Source organism: Patagioenas fasciata, chromosome 3 (assembly GCF_037038585.1).
Source record: "Patagioenas fasciata isolate bPatFas1 chromosome 3, bPatFas1.hap1, whole genome shotgun sequence".
Classification (NCBI taxonomy): Eukaryota; Metazoa; Chordata; class Aves; order Columbiformes; family Columbidae; genus Patagioenas; species Patagioenas fasciata.
In genome coordinates this window covers 38,063,466-38,085,462 of record NC_092522.1, presented here as the reverse complement: position 1 = coordinate 38,085,462, position 21,997 = coordinate 38,063,466, and the positions used below count along the sequence as shown (strand labels likewise).

Genomic DNA, 21,997 nt, shown 5'->3' with positions numbered 1-21,997 from the left:
TATTGCTGTTGTTCTCCCTGTGTTTCCCTAAATCTCTTTTGGAGAAACCATTCCATAATTGCCTGCAAATGTGAGAAGGTGTCAGCACAACAAATCCTCTTGAGGACAACCTCAAGGGACTGGACGATAAGCTCAGGCATGCTAATATACAGAGAACAAGGATCTGAACTGAGTAAATTAGAAATATAAATACCTAGGAGACCAATAACCTTATGAAAATCCTGTCCCCTGAGATTTGTTGCTATGCCACACAAATGATGGCATTTACAATCTGCACGTCAACTACTTACAGAGTCATATGTATCCTGTTTATTGATTAGTAAATGTTGGGTAAATGTGTATAAATCTTCAGCGTAAATAAGTTTTAGAAAGGTTAAACAGTAAAGTCTTAACCTCTTTTTTAAAGTAAAAGCCTGCCCAAACCTGACACTGATACCAGTTCATCTCTAAAACAATATTATGAACCTCTGCAAAGGGTGCTTTGTTAAATGTAGTGTACTCAAGCTCCAGCTTCAACTAATGTTGAAGAGGTGTGTTTTTGTTAACTTCAGTTCTTACCAACCCAAATGCACAGGTTTATGCTGGTGTGCAGAAGAGGACCATAAGGGCATGCCTGTGTGAGCACAGTAGTCCTAACACCCTCTCTCAGAGCTGGGAATGACCCATCATGTTGGGAACATTGCCTGACGGGAGCTGCAGGATGCTGGATCATTCGTATGTTACTGCTGCAACATGGTGACTTTTTGCCAGATGCTGAAGAAAATATCTCAAGTCTTAAGACATCCTCTCATTAAGCAATGTCTCCTGTTAATTACACTGAGCTTAGTGAAAGCTGGAAGAGCCCATGGTGGCTTCCTCTAAGGCCAGGGATGTCCTAGTTGGATGCCACATAGCACTGGACTAGACAAAGCTCTCTTCAGGGCCAAACAGCAGCACTGACTGACAGCATTTCGTCAAATCTGCCACTAACCTGCGGCTCTCGTCTCTCTCCTCATCCCCCTGAATGTTTCCATTTGGCTGCCCATTTCCATGACCTACAGAGATGGCGTTTTTCAATAAAATATGAACACGACTACATTAACTGAAAGGTTGCCTGGGGCATCGCTCAGAAATCAAACTCGGCCAGCATGTGCTCTGGGCCCAGCTTTGGGAGTGCGGGAAGGCGCATGGGATGAAACAGGTGCCCTCGGGAGCTGCCATTTCAGCCCTCCCTTCCCACCCATCGCTGCCTCCTGTTGCCTGATGGCCTTCCTGGGAGTGCTGGGGCTGGTTAGTGTCTGAAGGACGTTCAGAGCTAGAGCTCAGCGTAGGATAACATGTCCAAGAGTGCATTGGAAAAATAAAGATTCCCTTCAGTCTCTCACTGCATTGGCAGGCTAATTACTGTGAAGAAAGTGCTGTTCAGAAGGGTAATGTGGTTGTGCAGAGGTAGGTCCAATGCAGGCAAGCAGGAGAAGCAGATGTGGACACCTTGTCACAGGACGACAGCTAGAAAGTGCCCAGCCAGCTGGGGATCCCGCTGTTGCTTGTGGCCATTAGGAAAGGCTCTTCATTTGCCTCATGGATCCCACAGCAATGCCTGTCATTCACTCACATTGCTAAACAGCAAGCACTTCCCCTGATATATGGAGCTTTGGCACTCAACTGAAGAAATTAAAAATAGTAATGGGAGATAGGGACTAAATCTTGGGATTGTTTGCCTGGGTTTTAGTCTGAGCCATCCAACAGCCATGTAACCTCACTAGGGAAGCTGTGATCTGCTCTGACCGATAGTGCCAAAAAGGGGAAGGTACTTCCAGGGTGTCACACTCCCTCCTGCTGCTCTGCTCCTCTTGTACCCTGGGAACCCCCATAAAGAAGTAGGTTTTACCAGCACTTTTGGAGATGGTGCTCCTTGCAGTGGCCCCCACATTCTCCCCAGCATTGTAATCCATGCAGAGAAGGAAACACCATCTACTACAGAGTGCCCTGCATCAGCAAGACACTCAACACAAGCTGGTGGAGGTTTGCTTTTTTTCACCTGTGTGTAGAGGGGTTCATAGATGTCCACACCATTGTCCTGACTGTGGGAAAGTGTCTCAGCTCCCCGTTTCCAGATGAAGCGAGCTGGTGGGTTGGAGTTGACAGTGCAGCGGAGGAAGACAGTCTTCTCCTGGTAAAAGCTGCCACGTACATCACTGATGGTCTGGTGAACGGTGAGAACAGGTTCATCTAGATCTGGAAGGAAGGTAAGGAGGGCCGCAGCAGTTGTTAGTGAAGCTTGATCTACACACACAGCCTGCAGAGCAGATATGATGCTCCAGGTGCCATAGGGAAGAGGGGAACTCTCACATGTTTGGCTGATGACAACTGCTGAATTAAGAGTTTATCTGAGGGCAGGTAACACAAACAATATCTAAAGGGAACAGAGAGGAGAAGCCAAAACTCTCCCACTAACCACACAACCTTCAGAGAATAGAAACCACATGCTGGTTTGCAGATCCCCATGTAGTCCTCAAGCATATTGTCTGCCTGCCACATGCCTCTCAGATCAGTGGGATGCCTCACCTTCCCCAGTGGCACCCCAGACCCTAAATCACTGCTCCCTACTTCAGCGAGAGGTCAGAAGGACCCTAGGAAACTCTGCTCCATCATAATCTCTTCTGCTCCCATTGTCCACTTCCCAAACCCCTCCTGAAATTACAGGGCTAAGCCCATGGCTGTGAGATGCTCACACAAAGGACACGACAAACCTTCAAGTCAAGGGGTGAGAGTAGAAATCAGGACAAGATCAAGGAGCTGAGACGGAGAGTCATCCCCTAGAGAGGAGCAAATCTTGTGGGGTGCCATGGGAACACAAGATGCAAAACACTGTGAAAGGTACGTACACTTCCTTTTAAAATATTCTCTATTTTTTTCAATATTTTCCTCAAGGTCTGTAATGACTTTGCCAGCAAATTCTACTCACTACATCCCTATCACCCACCTCTAAACTGATCAGATTCTTCTGTTTTCTCCCCTTGCAGAAAATGCTCCTTTCAATTCCTTCACAACACCTGCACCAGACAAGCAGCTGTCACAATTGGATCAATCACTATCACTCACTTCTCTTGCAAGGACACAAGCAATAGTCCTGGAGAGATCATACATTCTTCATCCACCCAGGGCACATTGCTCCCCAAGGGCTGCCCTCTTGCTAAAAAGGGATCATATTCTTGGGCTTTTGCACCAGACATCTATGTCTGGACATCAAGGAAGTATAAGGAAAGCCTCAGAGGGGGTGGATCTTTCTCCTCCCAGAAACACTTTGAGGCTAATTTGGGTTAAGGATTCCATTTGACAAGATGGGACCAATTGGCCCCCTAAAACTGAAATCTGTCCCTGTGCCCTTAGGCATGTCTTATAAGACATCTGTTGAGCTTAGCTGAAGAAATTCTCCATTATCAGGAGCCTTATGACCCCACACTCAACTGTGGAAACTGATGCACACACAGCCAGTATCCCCTTGTGCTTCCAGCACTGTCTTCCGCACATGTTAGCAGAGAGCAAGAGGACACATGCTCATCACCTCCTGCTCTCCTATGCTACTGAATTTTCATGATATTTTATTTGAGAGATCTGTAAGTTTGGAAAACTGACTCCCAGAAATGAAGGGAGAAGCAGGGCTGAGTTTCTGCTAAAGTGTCATCCAAATAACATATGTTCTCTGCTGAATCACAAGTGTCAACTTGTGGATTTGCATATTTTAATGAGTTGTATGCTTGGTAGACAGGAACTGTAATGGGACCTGAGATTTGTCAGCTTGACCACACCACAGCTCAGAGATATAAGTAGAGCCATTAGCAGAACACTGACAAGGAAAAAAAACAAAACAAAACAAAACAAAAACCAACAAACCAGCACACACAGAATACAAAAAAAACCACCAACCACCAAGCAAAAAAAAATCCAAATACACACAAAGACCCCAAAACAACCCCAAACAAACAAAAATGGAAAAACAAACAATCCCTCCCCTCAAAAGAAAAAACACAAAACAAACAAAACCACCACCACCACCAAGAAGCAAACAAAACAAGATGAGGCTGTAGACAGACATAGGTAGAGAAGAAAAGGCTCCTCTCCATACAGTGCTCTCTTTGCATGGTTGGAAGGTGACTTAATTTTACACCAAATTCTCTCGGACCAGGACCTTGGGCACAGCCTCTCATCTTCCCTCCTTCTTTGTCCTTAACCCTCCTTTATTTTTTTATACTTTACATGAGTAACTCTATGGCTACCATCCTTCGGAGGTTCCATTTCTCATCAGGATGCATGGCAAAACACTTCCTTTGATGATCAAAGAAGATACCTCGTTCAGGTCTCCTGGCTTCCAGGTACTCCCCACTCACAAAACACCTCTCTTTTGGTTGCTAAGTCTTTCCTTCCTTGAATCTTTCAGCCTTCTTTTGTAGCAGTCAGCTCTAAGTCTAGCCCTCCTAAGAAAAGCTAAAATAAGACCTACGATGATATGTATGTCCTTGATGTACGAGTAACACCACTGATGTCAGTGAGCTGCACAAATGACAACTTTGGCCCAAGGCTGCTCAAGGAGGTGATCACAGGGGATGTTTCATCCACAATATAAGCTTGCAAACATCCATTCTTTCTTTTTCTTTACTTTCCCCCTCTCACACATGGAAATACTCAAAACAGCAGCTGCCTCTCTGTCAGTAGCTAACCAATACTTTAAAGCCTCACTTGATGTCTACTTGGGGCAAAGGAATAACTCGTTACACAGGTTTAATATCCTCTTGGCACCAATGGTGCTCTCCGCACAATCTCTCTGTCTAATACTGAAAGTCTGAGTTGAGGACTAGCACTAGTTGTCAAGGACACCAAGGTTCACATGAGGGTGATTACTTACCTCTAACTGCAAATTGGGATTTGGGGAAACAAGGGGTTTTTGTTTTCAAAACCTGGTTCATTCAGCTGAAGGTTGCCTGGGTGAGCGTTCAACAAAAAACACGGCTTCTCCTATGTGTTCCCTTGTACCTACTGCAAATACTAGCAGAAAACAGTCTCTCCTCCCCAAAAAACAAGGAAGCAGATCAGAGGCGCAATACCAAGTCCATCTGCAGAGTAGATGTTAGTATGAGAAAGACCTTGGCCACCCCATTAGCCCCATAGTTCTACAGGTCACAGCTGCATGAGGGACCCTGGGACACTACATCACTCTAGCTCCAGCCTGCACCCGAGAAGTAAAGGGAGTGTTCTTAGGGCATAATGAGATTCATGCCACAGTCTTCTTCCTAGAGACACAGGCCCTGGCAAGGTGTCATATAGAGGCCTGGAAAAGTAAGTCCCCTTTGCAATGGAAAGTTTTCATATGTGCCCACCAAATGTAGAAGAAATGGACAGAGAAGACAAGCAGATCTACATGATTGTCAGAACTTCAAACAAAGCTATGAAATGCCCATGAAGAAATGCTCATACTATCCAAAGTGGCTGCTGATGAAGCAATCTATTTTTCCAGCCTGGATGTCAAGCAAGGAACAGAGATGGGAGCTGCTCCAACCCATATAGTACAACTGCAGATTATGAACCTGCCAAAGCCTAAGGACGTTCAAGTCTACAGCATACCTTCTGAGGGTCACATCACTGCAGGGTTGGACAGCAGGACTAAGAGGAAGCAGTCAGGAAGGAGTTGCTGGCAGCAAAGTTCTGCTCAGACTCCAGGCAGGTACTGGAGTTTTGAAGCCTGGAAGTTGCTCCGCTGACAAATAACCACAGTGCACCTCAAAAGACTGTCTTGCTAGGAGTGTGGGAACAGGTGATGACAGGCTTGGGGAGAGTTCCAGCTGCTTCATCACACTTTACAGCTTTTTAGCATCAACCTCTTTCTGGCTAGGCCTTCTCAGAAGATATGAGTGAGGAGAGGAATTTGGTGTTACTCAGGCTGGAGAAAACTGGAATAGTGAATAGCCAAGGACAATGAGCAGAATTGTAATCTTTCCAAAGAAAAAGTTGCCTAGACCCTGAATCTTGGATTCCTTCCATATGGGGGCTGTGGGATAAGTTTAATACCCCTGCCTTCTGGCTACAGCAGCCCAAGAATAAACAACATTAACCAGCATGAGAAACCTTCAAAACTTGGGGCCCAAGGTGGAGAACTGCTAACAGCATCTCCAGGACACAAGAAGGATGAGCACGGTAACCAGCCAGAGAAATGCTGAGTCACTGAAACCACAGGGTCCTCCAGATTCCTTTACATTCACCCCTTAACAGTTCAGCCTCCTCAAGTGCATCCCAGGCTCTTTTGCTCTCTTTTCACCATGCTACAGAGGTAGCAACACTGGGAGCACGGCACTGGTTTCAGGAATGCCCCAAGCATCTGAGACACTACTAATTTCAAGAAGCACTGGTCTGCTTCAAGCATTGTCAGCTTCAAAATGAAGACAAAGGAAGCCGAAACCATCTACAGTTCTACATCCCAGACAAGTGTTAGGGACCCCTGGCAGTGACAGATATCATGGGACATAGATAAGAATGGATGGATCTAATCTCCATGGGGAAATGGACATGCGGCCACCATGCCAGTCCCTTTGCTCCAGAATCAGGTGTGTGTGGTCCTAGGGCAATGCAGCTCCCTGCCGGCCCCGCAGCGAGGCAGAGACATGCAGTAGAACTGTGGGAAGGTCTGGGTTGCCGCTAAACGACTTACACTGCACATCTACTCGAATGGACTTGATGGCAGGGACCCCAACCCCATTTTCTGCTTTACAGTAATAGCGGCCCCCCTGCAGCCTTTGGATCTTCTCAATCCGAAGGGTCTCGTTAAGCACTGACGTCTCTTGGAATTTGTCCGACGCGCTGCCAGCAGTTTTGGTCCATCTCACCTGCATGAGAAAAAACAAGAGGAAGGCAATGAATGACACAAACTAGAGAACCCAAGAGACAGCAGTGCTTCCTTCGCTCCTCTTCCGCCTCCTCACTAGCCACTCTCAAAAACGGGACCTACAGCACCACCAGACCTTACCAAAGTTCAACAATTGATCTCAGTATGTGTCAGTAGACCAGCTGTTAATTCTCGTCCATCCCCAGTCCCCACATCCAAGTGTCCAGGATAACCCCCTCGGTTCACCCAGACACACACTGCATGTTTACTGCTCCTGCTCTGGTCCTGTAAACCCAGCAGCTTGGTTAGTTTTATACCACTATCTGCACAGCACAGGAATTTCACTATTAAGCCTCAGGACCCCATGTGGCTGGTATACCACAAAACTAAAGTAGACATCAGCTCACAGCTACAGAGCTTTTATTGCAGTCAACACACTTTCATCTTTCTCTGGACAGCAAAGCTGTTTCTGTTGTTTGCTTTTCCAAGTAAGAGTGAGAAAATGCAATTGCTATCTGTCTCTTGCCCCTTTCCCACAGGGATCCTCTGTGTATGTTATTTTTATAAGTTATCCTTTTGCAGCACACAAGCTTTTGCTTTGATTTTAAAGACAGAGAAAAAGAAAATAAAAAAATCCCTTCGGATTTCAAGCTATCTTGCATTTTTTGCCCTTATGCTACATGTCTTAAAATCCTGCCTTATGGGGGCAAGAGAGCTGCATGATATTTCATGGTGAATGGTAGCAAGACAACAGTAGTCCCAAAGACTGAATGGTTATTCTTACGTCTGGAATGAGGTACAGTCCTAGCAGTGGCAGTACAAGCTTTCCCCCTTGTTTTCTACAGTCCAAATGATGAAGGAGAGAGATGGCGTTTTTAAGCCCACTGCTTCCCTATATCTGCCACCTCCCTTCTAAAGGTTGGTGACTGGTGGTCTCCCACACTAGCACCCATTTAAAGTCTGGGACTGAGGTCCAGTAAGATCAGACAACAGAAAGAAGATCGACTTTCATTCAACATTGGCCACAGACAAGATGGACCAGAGACCTTAACCACTCCACCAGACTTTGCCTAAAGCTCACTGCCATGACTTGATTGATATTGATGCTCTAGAAAGAGCAGGGGTGTCTACATCTCAGAGCACTAGGCTGAACAGATTGTCAGAGCTAATGACCATGGATTTATTTAGCCTTTGTAGGCTTATGTGGAATTGTCCGAGGGCCCCAAGACTCTCAGGGTCTCCTGTTTGCAAGGGCACTTCAGCCAGCTCTTTAATCTTTCAATTTCAATCTCCTTTAATAATTTGGCCACATCTTCATGCTTTAATGACTGATTGATAGAAGGGAAAAGAGAAGATTAAACAAAGGTTAGGGTAAGAGCTTAGCTGGGAAAGAAATCCATCCGTGTGGAGGGAGGGCAGAGATAGGATGCATGCCACATTTTATGTGAGGGGATTCCAGCTTCCCCGGTTTCGCGTGCTTCCACGCTCTGGTGTCCCCTGTGCATGTCTGGGCAATGATAAGCCACAGTGTTTTGCACCAGCATGTTGTCTGCATCAGACTCTGCTCCAGCAATCTCTCTGGCTACCCAGGCTCAAATCCCTGCAACCTTCCAGCCCTTTCCCGCACACTCAACATCCTTAGGCAGGGCCAGCCCTACCATCTTCCCGATTTCTGACATACACAGCTATTATCTGCCCATATCTGTCACAAGCCTAGGCTGGTCATTTTTGCTGGCTTGGCTCAGACAATTTCATTTCTATTGTTCCCAGGATATGCTTTGATGGATAAACCACTTCAAATCGTGCTGGCTGAATCTCTCTCCCTTCTCCTTTGTCATCATCTCATAGCCAAGTAGCTCCTCACAAAGCAGTCCACAGAAGTGTCTATTGGTGCATGTAGATGCATGGTTTCTCAGCACAAATTTCTCTGGCAGGATTGGAGAAGGGGGCCAAGAAGGCACATGCAGCGTACTTGGCTCCCTTGAGTGTATTCTGGCACATCCAGTGTGCACCAGCTTTCACCCCTACAACACTCTGTCCCAGAGCAGGCAGACCCACGCTCTGGTCCAGCACCTCTGTAGACACATCCACACTAACATCAAACCAGCCTGCTTAAGTATCTGAAGGGTGGGGAGGTGGCTGCATGGGGTTTGAGGAGATGCAATCCTCTAGAGACTCTGGCGCAGGACAACAGCAGTTAGCCAAACTCAGCTACTCCTCTCCACTGAACTGTGACTTTGACCGTAGTGTGGATATACACAGCACTGCAAGTCTGAATCTGCCTCTGGTTGGGGGCCATAAAGCAATGACCAGCAGGTTTTGCATGGGGCTCAGTGGAGTGCACCACAAATAGCTTCCCAAATTTCTCCAAGCAGGGTCCCCTTGGCTGTACATTCAGAAAAGCTGAGACTGAGGGACCATGAAGGACCAACTTCTATGGCCAGCACAGCTTTTTCAGGCTGTTCCTGTTTTGTAGGAAGAGGGTTAAAGACATGAGGGTAGTTTGTGCAAAGGATTCAGTTTAGGCTTTCAGTTTTGGGGGCATCTCACACACTGAAGACCACTAGTAAGTCTGTGTAGGCTCCTGCAAAGCTTTTTGGACTGTTTTCCATGAAAGCAAGGCTAGATGATTCACAGCTTAACAAGCTAGTGCTTGGACTATGGGGCATCCCTCCCTGACTTCAATATGTAAGAGAAAGCTGGGCACCCCACTGCCCACAGTTCTCTTCTACATGGACACGACAAAGAAATGCCATGGAGAACACAGGTGAGAGGCAAGACCAAAAGCTTACCTGTGGCCGGGGGTGTCCTGTGACCAGACACTGCAGGACCAGCGTGTCCCCCTCCCGAATTGTGTAAACGCGTTCACTGATGTTGTCTTCCTTTACCACGCACGCCTGCCCGGCATGGATGATTTGGGCCTGAGCAGGAGCTGTGGAGAGGAGAGGAAAGGAAAGGTAAAGACAGAAATGAGCAGCACCCCACCCCTGACGACCACTGCCCGGGGTGGTGGCTGCTCCCACAGCAGGGTGACAGAGCCATCTCTTAAGCCACAGAGAGGAAGAGCTGGATAGTGCTGGGTATGAGACACAAAAGTCTCAGGAGATACAAAATAGAGCGATTTTCCCCATCTCCTGGGCAGCTGGTATCAGCTGATTTTCAATACCTTTGGTCCTATTGGGATAAGCAGGTCTAGGCACTGAAAAGCAGAATATGGAGCTTTTAGGGGGGACCCTCCTGCAGAAGCTGAGGACTAAGAACTCCCTGCTCTCATCTTTCCCAGAGAGGAGTATGTGCAAGTGGTTAAAAACAGAGACCTGGTCAAATCACAACTGCTCTACGCCCGTCTGAAACAGGCCTGATTATTATGATTTACCTTGTAGGAGGCTAGGATAACTACCGAGCAGAGTCAGAAAGGGCCTTGAAGCTCTGCAGCTTTTAGCACACATCCCTAGAACAGGCATACCACATGCTGTGGGAAAAACAAGTCTTTCCCAAATTATACAGCAACCTATCTCAGCCCTGAACCAGAGGGAACAGCCTCTCTGGGATCAGAGTACTCTTAATCCCCAGGGATTTCTCCAGCCAGGGCTCCAAGCAGAGACCAGTTGCTGCCAGTCCAGGCAGGAAAATGAGTGAAGATCAGTGCAGTGGAAAAATACATGGGAAAAAAAGCTCCCAGACCAAAGTTTAAAAATTTTATGACCCCAAACAGCAACTATGTCCCACTGTAGCCCTGACAAGCTCCAGGAGAACAGGATTTTATAACCAAAAAAAGCCTCAGCTCCAGAGTCCTGTGCAAACAGCCCTTGGCTCCCTACTCCAAAAAGCATTTGTGTGATCACCAAAGCAGCTGAGATGTATTGAAGGTGACTGGGCAGCCCAACAGGACACCTGTGATTGTTCGAGGGGAAAACTCCAGGAACATGTTTATGAATCAGTGCCTCAGTGAGAGCCTCCCTGTGATACTTCCCCATCTCACTACAACGCTTCCAGGTGACCATAGAGCCTCAGCTCGAGCTCCCATTAGTGACATACAATGCAAACGAACAAATCACTGAGATGATCAAAGGCTTTAAAGCAATGAGCCTTAGTAAGACTTCTGAAACAAGTACAGATTTTGCACAACCTGTTAAAACTGAACTGGGCACCCACTTTTTCATCAAGGTTAGTTGAGCTTCAAAGACTACCTTTTTTCTTTTTTTTTTCTTTCTTCTCTTTCATTCTTTTGGCATGATAAAACACTCTAAAAACAAATGACCTGGGCAAGGGAAATGCTCAGCTGGTTTAAACTGCCAGCAGCACAGACCTAGGGCAGACTGGGCTCAGGCAGTGGAGAGGATCTGCCTTTGAGTCCAGGTTTTATACACTGGTGTCACTACAATGCATTGATCAAGTAGCAGTGACATGAGAGTGGTTGCAGGGCTAGTGGGCAGCAAGCTACCCTTGCTGCTGGGGCTTCACAGGCTGCCACGGCTACCCAGCACCCAGGCAGCAGCACTGCACATGCAGCAAGCTACTCCCTCCTTTTGCACCTCTCTGTCCTTCCAGTGTGGTGGCATTTTGTTAAAATTATTACTGTCCAAACTGCTGACTAACAGAAGCAACATGTGTATTGGAATAATATGATGGCAGAAACACAGACAAATCGCTCAGCTTCTCTTGCCTTCCCCTTCTGCAGGGCTTCCAGAAACATGCCTACCATCGCTCAAGCATCACGGAATGCTGAAACCGGCTGTCAAAGCTTCACTGATACAATTGAGCAGATGAGTGACCATCCCCTGCCCCAGAGTCTTGTTGAACCCAGGAGAAAGCAGTAACCTATATATATGCTCACATACATCTGTGGATATACATATCGGCATGTAAATACATCAAGTAAAATAGTGACTTATAAGGAAAAAGACATCATGAATGGTTGTCAAGCCAACAGTGGCAGAGGAGTAATACAGAAGCCTATATAACCTTTTCCGATACACCTTAATCCAAATGAGAGCCTCTTATGCTGTTTCAGCCCTCAGACCAATCCTCTGCAAACCTGCCATCACATCTTTAGCCCCACGTACACTGCAGAGCATCACCCACAGTGCCCAGATCCAGGCTGTGATGCTGAAGAATCTGTGTCCTATGATTAAAAGAGACATGCTGCCCCATTCCATCCTGTACCATATTCCACCCTCCCCATCCCCGACTTCTGTTGCCTGCATTTCAGTGGGGTCCTGGTACCCTGCAGCAGCAAAGCTCCCATAAACTCTCTTCAAAGTCTCTGGGCTGCATTTGCCGGCTGGTGGCTCTATTCTCCTTTTGCAAACATGAACTTGCTGCAAAAACTAATTTTCAGCCACCCCATGGAGAATCAGAATATTTAGCTGCAGCTCTAGCTCCCAGTTAAGTGCTTCCTTAAGTTGCTCTGCTGTACTCCACATGGTATAGATTACAAGTCTTTCAACTTATACTTTTTCCTTTGCCCATCCCACTTTCATAATTTCACCTGTCTTGTGTAACCCTTTCCTGCCACCTGCCTAAAGGCATGCCTATATGGGGAATTTCCATAGCAAAATCATTAGGTACAGTGGTACAGGATCAGCAAAACAACAACCCTAGAGATAAGCCCTGTGTCACAGTTTTGTCATCTTCTCCCAAAATCTCCCTGGATCCACTGAGCTGTAATGAAGCTCAGAAGCAAGAATGTGCACTTCCAGCTTTCTTCATAGGTGTCTTAATTTGCTTGTGTTACCATCACTAATACTTTTCAGTTTCATTCACTGCAAAGGGACATAATTTTAAGTGAATCTCCACTGCTTAAGCTGTAACATCTCTCTTGCAATCACAGCACCACATCCTTAGCAGACCAACCACCACTTTTTCCATGTCTTAAACCCCATATGAACCCAGACCTTTCAAAAATGAGCTCAGAAAGCCTCGGGTTGTCTTGGAAAGAAAAGCACTCAGGTAGATGGCATAGAAGTCTGAGAATCTCTGCCTTTGGTTACAACTGGACGTTACTGAAGTGGTGCAGGCTGAGCAATGAACCAACCCAGCTCTTAATGGGATTGGATTAAATCACAATATGAGACTCAGAAAGGTCTCTATTGCAAGCTCAGCCTGCCACAGCACACAAAGGCTGGGAAAATCACCTCATGCCGTATTACAGATGGGCAGAGAGATTTTGAGGATTAATTGCACTTTTAATGTGCCTGAACAGAAAGAACACATTATTGTTTGTCATCATCCCAGGTCTCCTAGAGGATTTCAGCATGCGGACAGTTTGTGCATTGCCACAGCATGACAGGAGGGCAGGACCATGCCTGTCAGAGTAAACACTTCCACAGAACACCCTTAGGAGGGTAAAGAAAGGGCAGGAGAGTGAGGCCAAATGCTGGAGATGAAGAAGTAATCTCACACACTCTCCATGAGGAACAAGGCTTGCTGTTTTGCTAAATCCTGCTGGTGCAGAAACCCTCTCCTCAGACTGGCAAACCCCAAAGCAGAGGTCCAAAGAAAACCTCTGAGGACCTCTATGGAGTAAGAAAGGACAGGTTGTTCCCCAACCTTTTTTTCCCCAACATTTTGAAGGACAAACGCATCATCACTTCCAAGCAAGAGATCAGCTTAGGGAAGGGTCCCAATACAAAGTCCACCAGAGAAACTAGGCCAGCCAAATATTGAGTGCCAGATGCTTTACAAAGGAAAAAATTCAAGCTCTGAACCTGCAGCATTAGGCCCTTCTTCGGGAAAGAGCTGGCTTGCAGTGCATTTGGCCTTTGTACTGAGATTTCCTACTGTGCTTTCACTTGATATATTTATACATTAAAACAAAAGGAAATTGGAGTGGATAAAATAACTTTATTCCCAGTGCAGCATACTGTACAATGTTATTATTACCACAATCTGGAAAGTTTATGAGACTGTTGGTGCTTAGAGGTTGCCAATATCATTAAAATGCAGAAAAGGAGAGAGAAATGTTTTTTTGGAGAGGACCGAGTAATCTGTATTTGGTTCACAGGCCAGCAGCCACAAGGGCAGGCTGCTCACCCCTACTGCAGCACAGCACTTCTCAGCAGGCTAACACTAGCCATTGCTGTGAGGCTCTGCCCCACCACCACCTCTGCCACCTGCACATGTTCTGCAGCCTCAGGGATGAGTAACATTCATCTCCAAAGCTGCTGGCCCAGCGCTTGCAGCTACACACAGAGTGACACTAAATCCACTCAGCCGCACTACCAGCCTGCTGCAGGTTGGGGAGGGAGAGAAGCTGCACCTGGAGCTTTCCCTCTTCCTCAGGCTTAATCAACCACCCTGCTTTACAAGGCAAGTGGTGCCCTTTCATAACACCTGGTGTAATTACAATTCAGCTTCTTCTGCACAGAAGTTGAGCAAAGAAGACAGGATCCTTCCCCATCCCTGTTCACAGGCTCCCTGGACTCACATTACTTGGTTACATGGGAGCGGGGTACTGGCTGCTGATCTACTTATAACCTGCCTTTCTCCTTCCCTCACCTCTCTAGTCCTGAGCAAGCAGCCTGTAAAGGGATGCACTTTGAAGGGGGTTCCCAGAAAGAAGAAAAATGAACAGTTTACGGAGCATGTGGGGTTGAATAAGCATTTCATTACGGAAATACAAATGTGGCATTTCTTGCTGAACAGCCACTCTCAGTAACTATCTTTCCATGGGTGGATTGCCCTGCAGCACCATTAGCTGGAGATCCTGCACAGCAAAGCACCCAGGTGGCATCTCTGGCCTTGAAGTCACTGCTTTAGTTAGCATTTTATCCTGTCTGTTCATGCAATGCACAACTCTGCTTGAAAAGCACGGGCATATAAACATGGAGACCTTCGAGGAAGGGGTCACGTCCCCCTAGCAGAGCACAGAGAGAAGCCAACACACAAGTAAAGGGAAGAGATGTGCTAGCAACACTCAGTGGGAGCAAGGAAGGTCTAGTAGGATGGGAAAGGTCTGAAGGGGCAGCGGCCTGTCAAACAAAACACCCTGCTCATGCCTGCTCTGGGAAGGGATGGCAGCCTCCTTGTTGTGTGCTCCATCACTATTCAGCTGGCCTCATCGATTGCTCCACTGTGGATGAAGACCACAGGCTTTGCTGAAACTTTCAACAAAACAAATTAACCAGGCCTGCTCCAGCCCACAATGCAGGGGATGATATCGATGGACTATTTGAAAACGAAAATTCACTCCAGCTTGAGGACAATTATGGAAATAATAATACACAATCAGTGTCCATTAACGCTGTCAGCAGGGCTGTGGATCAATAGCGTATTAATGGCTGAAAAAAGACCGCCTGTACCTACCAGCAGTTAAGACCAGCACAATAGCAGCGGGAGAAGAGGTGGCAGTGGGTGGGTGTAATCGAGCCCAGGCACTGGATGCCTCTGCCCAGCCTGCTCAGGGGAACCTCTGTCACTGCCACTTTGTGAACACACTCCTGGCTGCTTGCTTGGGGGTTTCTCCTCCACACCTCAGCCCCCCCAGCATCTTTGCCCAGCACAACAGCCAAGAGTGCACAGTCCATGTAGGGAACTTCTGCAGCTGAAGCTGCTCGGTACATCTCAGCCTGGTTAGGCTCCAGCCTAACACAAGGCCAGGCTAGTCCCATAGCAGAGGGAGAGGCAACGTAGAAGCCCCCAGTGACAGCTGAGGAGCAAAAGTCATCCACAGTCCCAAGTCTCTTCTTACTCCTTGGGCTTCTCTCTTGCCCAGGCTCCGCCTGTTACCCCTTCCAACACAGTGTGCTGCCTGGGCAGCTCTGTACTACCACAAGGCTGTCCTGAAGTAAAAGCCATCAAGAAGCCCATCCTACATGCTGATGCTAAGGGTTACAAGCCAAAGCAAGACAGATCTGCATCGAGGCTCTTTGGCTCCCATGCATCAGTATTCTCACTGCAGCCCAAACCATGTACACACATACAAATATCTGCTTACTGTACTCCTGGCCTAAATTTGCAGCAGGGAACATGTCATATTTCAGCAGCAAAATTTCTCTGATTCCTTTGCTTTGTGTACACTGATCATGATTGAAACATAAACATCAATCCACCCACAAAAGAAACACTGCCACTTCAGAGATATGCAAAGCAACCGTGTCTAACCCCACATAACACTCCGTAGCACTCTTGAGCAAGAAAAGAATATAATTTTCAACGAGAAGTGCACAGAGAAATGACAGAGTTGTGGAAAGTAATCACAGAGCATGAAACTTGGCTACTTAAAATAGCACAGGATTTTTTTTTTTTTAACTTGGACGAGACCAAGACTATGTCTTTACATGTCTGGCTGATTGCATCTCCAGAAACAGAGTTTCCTTTTTCAAAGCTCAGCCAGTTGATTTGCACAGTCTTAAAATAACTTTTTGCTTAATCAATGTTACTTACTTGAAGCATCTCTATAATTTTATTTCTTTTAGAAAAATGCCAGCAACAAAATCACATGAGATGTCATGAATTGCAGGTACACCCCCCAGTGACTGCAACACCTGCTCCTGAGACCTTCATTCAATTTAAAACTAAAGAGGTATTGTGTGTTTTACTAAAGTAACAGTCACCAGATCATCACTGACCCCCCCCAATCCCACTGCTTGCAGCAGCACACTGGTTTTCCCAGGTGTTCCCCAAATTTTCTTACATAGGTCCACCTCACTGCAGAGTATCAAGCAGCAGAGCAAAATCAATTGGCAGCTTTGTTTGACAGGAATCAAGTGACAGATGTTACACACACAACAGTACGGTGGCAGAAACTCTGGATCACTGCCTAACTCATATGGCTGGGTGGAATTTGTATAGATGACTCAATGCCAGCAAATATGAAGTAGGTTGTCTTCAAATCTGTAGGGGCTCCAGATATGGTGGCAGTTGGAGCCTGCACCTCAGTGATACTGTCTTGGAAGCCTCCAGCTTTCAGCCTGAAATTAAAAAAGCATGTCCATCTCATCATGCCCATAAAAGAGATTTTACCATCTTGCCCACCTCACTTCCCACTGTGTCAGCTTCAGTGCCTGAGCTGTTATCTCTAAACCTTGTTGCAAAACCCGATGAGCCACCAAGCCACATATAGGCAAGGTGATCCTGCCAAGCTGAGTGCTCGCTCAAAGCATTACACTTAAAACCCCATTTCTTGTCTGGTGGTTACTTAAAGTTCCTACGCACTTTAGGGGAAATCATGAATGAGGCAAGCAGCTTGCGGGAGAAATCTGACATTCTCTATTCTAGAGACCACTGACAGACTGACTTGTTCGCCAGCTGGTAAAACACCTGAAAATGAAACAGTCAAGTCAGAGAAAAGAGGGCTACGAAGAGAAGAACTCAAGTGGGCATGGGCAGCACAGACACTCACTCATCCTGCCCACGTGCTGCAGAAACAGTACTCGGTGAACAGGTTAGCACCAGGCTCCGCGGCAGGTTTGATCCCTTGTCTTCTTACGGAAAGGCTCACCAGGTCTCCAGTCCTCTGAGTCAATCTCCAGCTGCTCCAGGCACCCGCCACGCTCTGAAGGGGAATGAACAGTTACAGGCACCTAGAAAGCCATCTGACCCTCTGGCCTTTGTCAGCCCTGTGCTCTCGGCTTCCAGTGTGCCCATCACCAGCAGCTTCCAAGCAGCCAGTCTGCAGGAAAGACAAGGCTGGCTCAGGTGGAGATGCAAATCAACTGCTCTTCATGCATCTCGCACATCTACTCTCCCTTTTCGCTCCTCCATCACGACACAGAGAAGCCACTGAAGCCACACATCCCCACTCAGCCAGGAAATCTGCCTTTCGCAGATGTGCTGCAGCTTGTCAGCACAGGTAGCAAAGCCCAACAGACAACATCCCCAGGATCTGCTGATTTTAATAACTTTTGCAGACAAATGGGCTGTGTACATGCAATCCCAATGGTTTTACGTCTCTCTTTCCCCTGAATTCAAGATCAGCTTATTCCCAAAGTCACTGTTCGTGCTGCTTGTTCCACTTCTTTTCACTTTTTACACTTGAAGCCACTTTGGTAAAACAGCATCTCTTCAACAAAGAGGTCCATGCGCACAGATCTATAAACCAGCGTACTTTGAAATTCAGCTGCTGTTTCATTGCTGGACCATTTAACACAGGAGATGAAAAGAGAGCACAACACAGACACATCATCCCTTCAAAAGGGAGAAAAAAATGTCAATTTGCTAATCATCTGTCAACTAGATTAGCAACAAAGGTGCACAAACTCTAATCAATGAATAAACGTAGGCTCCTTTTCAGATCAAAAGGAAAAAAAAAATCAGGCAACAGCTGTGGTTCCCAAATCATGAAAAAACAAGGAAAAGCAGAGGTAGTGGTTTCAAACTGGGTTCCCCAGCTGGCAGGACACACAGGGAATGCTCCAGGACTTTGCTGGTGAAGACTCCACCAAAGTCACACACACATGCTAAAGCCCATCCTGGAAACACAGCAAGAGAGACAGATGCAAGCTCAAAGTATACTAAAAACAATCAATAAGAACAAAAATCAAGCCAGCTTGTAATCAGAGTACACTAACACGAACTGAGTAAGAACAGAATCATTTCTCCGAAGTCCAGATGTTGGTGTTCAAAATGCTAAACCTCAAGGCCCAAATTCTTCAATGCCAAGGTGAAAACTGGGGGCTGGTGAGCAGGAGAAAGATAGGCAGATAAGAGCCGTCAGATGAGAGGACTTCTCTCTACATAGGGCGAGTGCACAGCTGTGGGGTTAGCAAAGCAAGGTACTTGGGGCTTTGGCTGGCTGGTGCCCCAGGTCTCCTGCAGACCTCCCTGTTCGCATGACTGAAGCGGCTCCACCATTGTCAGAAGAGCTTCTGCAGAGGCACAGAGCTCACTACAGACCACGAAGCCCATCTGAGAAGCTGAGTAAATACTCGGGCACTAAATCTACGCTAAATTTTCACCTGTCACAGTTCCGCTGCTTCTAGGGCCCCATCCAGCCAGCTTGGAGAGAGCTGGCAATGCAAGGGCAATCATGCCGTGATGACAGTGCAAATATTCCCTCTTTACAGGAGAGAAAAGATTCAACAAATGGCCATGTTTACCTGCTGCTATACCCAGCTCCCACAGAAAGCAAAAGGCTATCTCATTTGGGAAAGGGAGTGGGGGGGGGAGGCAAGGGGGAAATCACTGCAGGAGAGGGTGATAAGAGCCACAAGAAAGAGACTAAAATAAAATTTCACTGAAAGCCTGTTTTGTTCTCACCATGGTTAGAAAGAGCTGGAAGTACAAATGCTGCCCTTAATTCAAGTATCTAAAATGCAATTTTGCTACTGAAAAGTGGCAGGCAGCAGGGACTTGCCTCTGTCCAAAGCTCTGTGCACAGTGGTACCCACCCCACAGGCACCCTTGGTCCCCTGCAGCAAAGTCACGTTCCAGGGGATGGAAGCATGGTGGCTGCACGGATGGGAACCCTGGCAGAGAAGCCAAGGACTCAGAGGACAGCAGAGAATGGGCACCCCTCTGCTGGGTGCTCACCTGCTCCCGGCACGAGCAGGACAGAGACAGGGATGGTGCTGTTGATACAGGCCCTCGGTGGAAAGAAGCCTTTGGGCACAAATGGGTTCCCATACAGGCCCTCACAAAACACTGATGCTTCTATCCCCCAACCAGTGTTGTTAGGTGGGGAAATGCTGCTATTGCGTGCTGCCAGCTGGGGAAGATAAAAGAAATTAAATGGCTTGTCCGTAGTCAGGAGCCTGAAGCACAGCCAGAGATCAATCTGTACCTAATTCCAGTCTAGTACCTTATAATGCAAAGGCCAAACTTTAGCGTCCGATGCTGCCTAACAGAGCACTAAAAATTCACCATGAGCAGAGGAAGAAAACTTCTTGTGCAACACAGAAGGCTTTACTCAAGAAAAACTGTTTTGCTCTGGATTTTCTCCCATATCTCTTTTCGCCAGCACAAGGAAATCGAGCCTGAAAACTACTGCCAGCAAGCAAAATTACCTAAAGAGGGAAAAGCAAATATGACAGCTCAACTCCACTCCAAAGGAAGACAGAGAGCACCGAAAGGAAACACCAGCAAATTGTCAGCAAAACTGAGGCCACGGGGGCTGGATGACACCCCTGGAAAACAAGTCAAGTAATGTTTTATCTTGACAGCATCCTTTACATCCCTGCAGTGCCTTTGGTGTGCAAAGTCCTAGAAAGTCCCCAGTTCTTTCCCTCTTGAGGACCAATAATTAATAATCACAACCTGGCAGACAAGCGAGCAATTCCCTCTGGTTCCGATAAGAGGAGCTGACATCTCTCTAACCCCAGCCACCTCCATTGTTTTATTCTCTTTGTTTATTGATCCTTTTATGCACATAATGCAAATTGACATTTAATAATTCAGTCGAGTTAATGGTGCTTAAATATTAAAAGGCTTTTCTCTTTTAATTAGCTGTAGCAAAACAGACAACAAAGGAGTGCCAGATAGATGCCATTTTAAATGCTCTTGTCCAAGTTCTCTGGCATTTTTCTATGGACAGGAAAGAACAGTTCATGGGAAATTTTGTACAAGTCTCCGACTCTCGCTAGGAAGGTAACTAACCCATAGAAACGTTTCCAGAGGCTTTGATTCATAGAGCATATTCATCTCTGTCAGTTCTTTGTTTTCTCTCCCTTCTGCTTTTCTCCTAATAAAGACAGAGGAGAGGGGAAGGAGGGGCAGAGGGTAGAAGAACAATCCTTCTCCATAAGAAGTGCAGCCACTGGTGGCCGGTATCCGCGTAACACAATGCAGATGTGGATACAGAAGCCTTCTGATATGTCACTGCAAGACCTGCCACCAGGTGAAAACAGGGCTAAAAGGAAAAAGTACATGTAGCTAATTGGAGAGTTACAAACAGCACGGAAATCTTGCAATTGCTCCCTGGAGCAAGAATAACTAATCCAGGAAATTAATTTAAAGATTATACTGGGAAAAAAATATTCCAGCTGTAGCAGGGTAAGGGAACACACCTTTATTTCTTTCCAGTTCATTATGCCAAGAGTTGAGAATAAGACAGAAAATCACATTATTTTTAAATCCCAGTCTCATCTCAGCTGGAGCCAAATGCAGTAATACATCTTGGTCCTAATGTCGCTAGTGTATGGCATCACAAGGGCAAAGAGTTGGTACTATCTGGGCTGTTTTAACTGTGCATACCTCCTCTTCTAATTAGCTCTCATTTTAAGTCCTGGATTCGTTTGAGTTTGGGATAATGATCTCCCACCTGACCCAGAGCAGAACCATGTAGTCGCAATAATTAGGTATAGTAACTGTTAATTACTTAGTTTAATTACAACCTATTTTCTGCAAATTTAGCCTAGACATAAGATTTCAATGAATTTTAATTACATGCCACATTTGAAGAGCCTGTGCTATTGCATTATTAAGTTAATTCCAGGCAAAAGAAAGAGACTGTCAAACACTAAATTCCTTACTGAGGACACTTAAAAAAAATTAATCTTAATTCAAGCCAATTAATAGATTGACTTGCAAATTCTCTGCAAATTCATTCTTCCAGTGAGGGCTAAGTACTGTAAATCTACAGAGGGTAAGCTGCATTTTTCACACATAACAAAGAGATCAAATTCCCAGTTTACACACAAAGTTGAGTTCTCCTTAACAGCAGAGCTGCTGGTTGCATTTCCAGAGAACACTAGAGTCACCCCTCTGAACCTGCCAGGCAGGGCATCATGGAAAAGAGTGTCCCCATGTGCCATGGCACCCGAGGACTTCAGGATCATGGGAGGGGGCAGAGCACCCGTCCTTCTGCCCAGAAGTGACAAGGGTGTGCAACACAGCCTTGTTCACAACCAGCATCCCCCCATGCACACAGGAGAGGGCAGTGGTGCACATACCAGAGCCAACCCATTATACTTCTATGACCAATTTTAAGGTGGGAAAATTGGGATGCGGGAATTGCTACTTAATCTCCCCTTGCATGCAAATGCTAGAGGAAGGGCTTTCACAACCCTCTCAGATTCGGGGTACCCCCTGCCTGTTGCTTTGGCTGAACATGGACAACCCCTCCTTGTCTCTGTAAGGCTCTGCACACAGGGAACGTTTTCTGTTACTCCACATCTGCCACATGCTGCTCATGCAGTGAAATATTCTTGACACTGTAACAGTTTGCATTGTTTCCCTTTAATAGATTATCTATCTACTCCT

The 21,997-nt window shown here is 46.5% G+C and overlaps 1 protein-coding gene across 5 annotated transcripts in view; it reads right to left on the bottom strand.

Annotated features, from left to right (window-relative positions):
* Window positions 1-21,997, bottom strand: part of MDGA1 (MAM domain containing glycosylphosphatidylinositol anchor 1) — a 151,458-nt gene that overhangs the window by 94,228 nt on the left and 35,233 nt on the right. For 4 of the 5 annotated variants that reach the window (XR_011738280.1, XR_011738281.1, XM_071806126.1 and 1 more), the window contains 3 exons: window positions 9,649-9,788; window positions 6,683-6,857; window positions 2,021-2,217 (listed from right to left, as the gene is read on the bottom strand). Coding sequence is in view for 3 of the 5 variants with exons in the window: in XM_071806126.1 (XP_071662227.1) it covers window positions 2,021-2,217; window positions 6,683-6,857; window positions 9,649-9,788 (512 nt within the window). In the remaining 2 variants the exon portion in view is untranslated. Of the gene's footprint in view, window positions 1-2,020; window positions 2,218-6,682; window positions 6,858-9,648; window positions 9,789-17,201; window positions 17,351-21,997 lie in introns of those variants that run through there. The other variant, XM_071806128.1, reaches the window with a different exon arrangement.